The 6,223-nt window shown below is 56.5% G+C and overlaps 1 protein-coding gene across 2 annotated transcripts; it reads right to left on the reverse strand.

Annotated features, from left to right (window-relative positions):
- Nucleotides 1–675: 675 nt before the first annotated feature.
- MRPL28 (mitochondrial ribosomal protein L28) lies at nucleotides 676–4,977 on the reverse strand. Of its 2 annotated transcripts, none has more exons than XM_039884726.1 (6): nucleotides 4,828–4,977; nucleotides 4,369–4,666; nucleotides 3,413–3,565; nucleotides 2,932–3,066; nucleotides 2,754–2,840; nucleotides 676–2,051 (listed from the first exon to the last, which is right to left on the reverse strand). In XM_039884726.1, the coding sequence occupies exons 2-6, from the start codon at nucleotides 4,654–4,656 to the stop codon at nucleotides 1,944–1,946; spliced, it is 771 nt and encodes a 256-aa protein (XP_039740660.1). In that variant the 5' UTR covers nucleotides 4,657–4,666; nucleotides 4,828–4,977; the 3' UTR covers nucleotides 676–1,943. The 2 variants fall into 2 exon arrangements, with proteins under 2 accessions (XP_039740660.1, XP_039740661.1); XM_039884727.1 differs by having other exon boundaries at nucleotides 4,781–4,867.
- Between the last annotated feature and the right edge of the window lie 1,246 nt (nucleotides 4,978–6,223).

The following is a 6,223-nucleotide window of genomic DNA, read 5'->3' on the forward strand; positions in this document are numbered from 1 at the left end:
TGGAGACTCGGGGCCAAGGCCTCACTCAGACTCCCACCTCAGTCCAGCCTCAGATTATAGGGATGTGAGTGATCTGCTGAAGCCATGCCAAGCTCCTCCCACTGGTCAGCAGCACCAGAAGCCATCCTGGGCCACCGTTGTGGTAACCCCTAGGCCCTAGGGGAAGCAGAGCTGTAGCCCCAAGTCAGTGTAGGCTGGAACTCAGACACTCTTCTTGTGGCCTACCAGTGCTGACAGGGAGACCAAAGCCCAAATTCAGCCCCATCCCGCTCCAGCTATATGCCCTATGCCAGCCCCAGGTCCCTCAGAGACCCCAGGAATCTGACACATGGACCCCTACAGGTCTTGGCAGGAGCCCCCCTCTACCTGTGGCCTTCATTGGGGTGGAAAGGAGTAGGTGAGAGGGATAACAGAGCCAAGGTCAATGAACTGAGGATGTCTGGGGTGCACACCACACAGGAGACCCAGGTACTAGGCTAAGGGAGGGAAAGGGATCAGCTTGATTCAGTTCAGGGCTGAACATGGGAACTGTGATAGGAACATGGGAACATGGGAACATGGAGAGGGCTGGCCCATCCAGAACACCACCAATCTGGCTAAAGTCAAGGGCTGTGGTTCAAACAACTGAGCTGGGCCTTACTAGCCCACCGGAACTGGAGCAGAAGGCTAGGCACGTCAACTTTTGGTAAATTTTTTTAAAAATTGAAAACTGTTCACAAAGTAGGAATATTATTTGGGGAATCACTCTTGTGTGAGAAGCATGAAGACACTCCCAGAGGAGTGTGGGGCTGTGACACTGTGCCTAGCTATGAACAGAGTTCTCGGGGGCACACCCCCCCAGGGCTCTAACTCCAAGGCAGGCCCTGACCCTTGATGACCCTCTTATGAACTGTTGGATCTCCAGAACTCTCCTGCAGCTGTGCCCACTGGCCAGCCACATGCTCCCTTTGGCCTCCACCACCAGGAACATAGCCCAGGTGTTGTCACCTCCATATCACCCCTCAGGGGAGCCCGGCACCCCTTAGCCAGTTGCCAAGACTAAGTCAGGGGAACCCTTCCTTGTGCTTCCAAAGGCCTGAATGGGTTTCAATGCTCAGAACTTCCAGATAAGGGTTAGAGAAGAGGGCCAAGGCACCCCTAATCTTAGAGCAAGAAAGACATCAGAGTTCCTGGCCTGGGATCAGGTGTAGGTCAGCCAAGGAGGGGATGCCCAAGTTGCAGGTCCGTGTGGCCATGCTGACAGCTCCTGATTCAAGGCTTTCCCTGTGAGACGCTTCCACCAGCAGTGCCCTCTGAGGATCCCTGCTTCTCTGAATTGGTTGGGGATACTCACCATCCCAAAGGGCATGCTGGAATGCACATTTCCCAGTCACTTCCAAAGGAGAACATTCCAGAATAGGCAGGGACATACAACTGGGAGGGGCAAGTACCGTCCTGCCCTATCACAGAATGCCTTCAATTTCTCAGGATTCTCTCCCAGAGAAAAGAAACACCAATACCAATCTCATTCCCATGCTCAGCTGTGGACCACCACCCATCTCAGCTGCATCCAGGGTCCCTGGGGCTGAGGGCGACAGGACTACGAAGGAGATCTCCAGTCCTCCAAGCAAAATAGCACACACACAGCCCAGCTCAGACTTTACTCGTGCTGCCCCCAGTGTGATGAACCTGCCTTGGCTGGGCCTCTGCTGCAGGAGGAGGGGGACCTCAGAGGCAGTGAAATGGCCCCAGGTCTCTGGGGATCTTGGGATCCCTTAGAGCCTCCACAAAGCCCACTGCACCTAGGAGCTGCATGGCCAGCACACACAAGAATGGTTTACCAACTGACCACAAGTGGCTCTCGCCATTGCCCCAGACTGCCAAAGGGTGGGTAAGTGGAGGTGGCCAAGGGACAACACAGGATGCTGAGCCTGACTGTCAGGCATAGGTCAGTCACTATACGGTCACTTCCCGCTGGCTCTCTTCTGCACCACCGCTGGCTCAGATAGTGCCTCTTGCTGAAGCTGCTCAATCAACTCTTCCACGTAGACCTTGAACAGAGGAACAGGGTCCTACAGGGGCAAGACGGTGTCACAGTGAGGCACTCTGGGGAGGGAAGAAATCTAGCTGCTGTTGGCCAAATACCAAAAGGAATCAGGCATGAGAGGACTGGGCCCCTAAGGCTTGGGCACAGGGTCAAGTGAAGCTGCTTGCCACTCCTCAGCCCCCAGTCCAGAGGGTAGTACCCTATCCATGAGACAGGGACCGCCTTCTCTTGGGGACTTAGGAATCAGGCACCTGCCCCAGTTTCCCTGCCTTGCGGCCCTATGGTCAGAGAGAACAGGGGCAGCCAGCTACTGTGACACAGGTGGGGGTGCGCTGTCTCAGCAGCTACCACAGGCTCCATACCCTCCTAGGGGATAGACATGACAAGACCCTAACTCAATACCAGGAAGACCTTGGAGGATGCTAGGCAGCCAAGTAGACCAGCTCTTGTCTCTCTGAGAGTCTTTCCGTCCCTGAACCTATGAAGCAGGCCAGAGGGAGCAGGAGAATGTCAGGACCTTGAGGGGAAGGAACATGCCATGTGGAACCCACAGGGCTGTGGCTCCAATTGGGTGGCTGTGCACAGAGGCAACTCCTCCCCAAGCCTGGTTCAGTAGCGCCTCATCCAGACTCCCCGCAAGGCAGCACACTTCCCCACCCTATCTAACAGTGCTTGGCGGCTGTGCCCACCCAAAAAGTCAGGGCAGCTGGTGCTCACACACGCTCACCTTCTCCTCCAGAAGCCTCTGCTTCTCCACAGCCTCGTCCAGTGTCAGACCAACCCACTCGGCCTCCTCTTCCTTGATGATAAACTCCTGGGCAAGCAGACATGGGGCATGTGGTAAGGCTGGGGCAGCCAGCCAGTGGGGCCCATGAGGAACAGGAAGTCCAGGCCCAAGCCCTCACCTTGTACTTGTCATAGATGGCTGCCCTTCTCTCAGGGTCATCTGGGTGCAGCTGGGGGTCCCGTCGGGCAAGCCGTAGCAACATCCCTCGCTTCAGGTCCATCCCAAACTTAGAGCACAGGTCCTCTTTTGGGGTCTAGCAGGAAACTACGCATGGGTCAGGTGCTGCTGGCAGGGCTGAGCCCACCCCACCAGCCAGCCCCACCCAGATCCTCCCAAACAACTGGCAGCCTCCAGGCCACAACAGGGGAAGAGCCAAGAGCAAGGAAGAAAGTGACTATATTCGCTTGCGCCCTAGTGGGCAACACAGCCGCCCATAGCAACAAATTCTCCTGTGGGCAGCAGGCCCCAACAGGGGCTGCCCAGAAAGGGGCATGGTCCCACTCACATTTCATTGGTGACCCTTCACCTCAGAGACCAGCATTCCTTAGTGGATGCTGATCTACCTTGCCCTCTCTGACTAGCTGTCTGACAACACTTGCCTTCAGGATGTAGAAGTCGAACCCGTAGGCCTCATCGATGAGGTCCAAGGTGCGCATGGTCACGGTCACGGAGAACTTCGTGTCCAGGATCTCACTATAGAGCTCACGCTGAAACAGCTGTGGCTTCCATACCTTCTTCACCCTCTTCGAGAGCTGAGGGAGCAAGAGAGTCCTTGTGAGTGTCCCCGCTTCTCTCGACAGACCTGAGTGAGACCCAAGGTCCCTTCCTGAGATTCAGGATGTGGAGCCAGATGGACCAGGCCCCACCCGTGTATCTGGTTGCCTACCCAGAGGTCGGTTTCTCCATAGCCAGCCTGGTACTCCCAGACCTTGCCCAGGTTGCTGGTGTGTTTCAGACACAACACAAGACACAATAACAACTCCATGGTTTACATTCTACACCAGTGACCAAGAGGCCAAAGGCAAAGGGAGATGCTAGCCTGAGAGGCCTTCCCCAGAGGGCTCAGCAGTCCCTCCAAGTATTCCATCAGAGGCAGCACAGTGTCAGGGACAGACTCAGGAGACCTGCACCCAGATGGGTATCACAGTTTTCCAAAGTGTGATGAGAAGGTGGTGGTGCCAGCCTTATAAGTGTCCCGAGAAGTGACAGAAGCAAACTATGGCAAGTCAAACGGACAGGTGACCACAGACCTCCCTCTCCGACCTCCTCTCAACACACAGGCCTTCTCCTTCATCCTTACACTTGATCTGGGCCATCTGCAGTTTTCGTTCCCCATATGAACCACCCCATTAAGGATACCCTGTTGGTTTCACAAGGAATAGAGCTCCCAAGAACTGTGACTCTTCACTCCTTAACATACTCCTTTGAAGACACTGTCTCCACCAGACTGTAATCACTCCTGGGGTTGTGATTACACGGATCTCTGGTGCCCAGCACGGAGACCAGAGCAGCAAAGCCCCGGACAGACCCCCTGAAGCCTGCCCTGCTGACCAACCTTGTCGTTGTTAACGTATCTGTGGCCCAGGATCCAGCCCTCACCGCCCCAGAGCCCCAGCTGGGACTCCGGAGGGTAGTGAACAGGGATGGGCACATCCTCCACGCGTTCCCGCTGCCCGTTTTTGGGGTTGATTTTGAACTTGGCCTCGTGTGGCCTGTAGTGCACGGGAGTGGGCGTCCTCGTTTCCTCCAGGGAGCGCAGGTAGTGCTGGGGCAGGCGGGAGTAGATGCCGTCCCGCAGCCTGAGCTGCTTCCACAGATTGACCGGGAACTTGTGCAGGGGCATCGCGGCGAGCCTGGCGAGAGGCAAGGGAACGCTGTCACGCCGCAGTCCCACTAGCTCCTGACCCCTGACCCCGACCCCCGTGGCAGTCACGACCCAGACCCTTCGTGCTGCCTCAGCCCCCAACCTTGATTGCCCGCACACGCCAACTGCAGACCCCGACTCCTCGCTTACCCGAGACTACCTCCAGGAGCTCCGCGCCTCGCCGGAACCGGAAGTCGCGCTACGGAACTTTGCCCTCACTCGCACCTCACTGGTTGCAAAGCCCGTCCGTTTACCCCATCGTCCCGTCCCCTATTCTGTCTTTAGGGACCGTGGAAAATGCCCTACCAAGACTGCGTCGGCTCTAGGAACCATCGGCAAGTGCGGCCCGTTTTCCGCGAGCAGCAGCCGGAGGCGGGGATTGTCATCCAGGGCCCTACCTCCTTTCCTCCAGGAAGGAGCGCAGAAAATAATGTAAAAACTCTTGTCATGAAATATAACTGTAGAATATTAAATCTATCAATCACAACGAAATCAAAACTACATAAAAATATGTCAATGTCTTAAAAATTTTTTACCCCCCCCCCAAAATCATACAAATGCTTCCCCTTTATAAGCCCAAAGAATGCTACAATGGCCGAGAGCAGGGCGACTAGGAGCGGGGGCGGGAGTAGGGGGCTCTAGGGAAGCCCCAAGGGCCAACTCTGGGCCTCTGCAACTCGGGCTTCTCATGGCCCTGTCCTACACTCCTCATACAGATAGAAGCCCTCTGTGCTGTTGCCTCAGGTAGGGGCAAGGCCCTGCTCATTGCAAGATGAGGGAGAAAGGCTGGGCCAGGTCTCTGGCAGCCCCTCTCCAAACACATGCTTGGGCCAAGGCAAGGTGGCAGCCTTCACCTCCACTCCTGGGAGCAACTCAAGAAGATACTCTGCAGACAAGAGCCCAGGAACCCAGGGGGTGGGTGGGGACACAGTAGGGGCAAAGTGTTTCCTATGTTGCTGGCACCCCCAGAGCAGCACCCCCAGAACAGCTTGGCAGTGGCAGGTCTTCTCGAGCCTCCAAAGCTGAGAGCCAAAGGGAGAGGAGCAGCAGGGCACAACAGCCAAAAGCCAGCCACCCCTATGCCACTCATGGATGCTGGACCCTACATCCTCCAGTGCCCATCAGCTCTTTGGTAACCATGGTCACCTCTCCCGTCGGCAACTATATCAGCAGAGCACATCCCCATGTCTGAGGGTAAGCTGGCATTCACAGGCACATGGTGTCAGGGAGCCAGGATACAGGGAGGGCAGTGGCAGTGAGGGGCCCATGGGAGGTAGGCTCAGGCATCCTCTGCTTCCCTAGGTCTCACGTCACAGCCTCACAGGGGAACAGGGCAGTAGAGGACTCTTTCTCCATATCTGTAACTGTCCCCAGGCCAGTAGAACACAGAGCCTGCCCCCGAATGGTACCTGTGGTCTCCAGGCAGCCAGGCCCCAAGAGCCACTGCAGAACCCGCTAGGATCTGCAGAGGGATGGAGTCAGCCGGCAGCTGGCAGGCACAAGGGAATTGGGGGGTGCGGTCCTCTCCTCGGGAGGAGGAAGCAAA

The sequence above is a fragment of the Pteropus medius genome, unplaced genomic scaffold (genome assembly GCF_902729225.1).
Source record: "Pteropus medius unplaced genomic scaffold, Ma_sr-lr_union100, whole genome shotgun sequence".
Lineage (NCBI taxonomy): Eukaryota > Metazoa > Chordata > Mammalia > Chiroptera > Pteropodidae > Pteropus > Pteropus medius.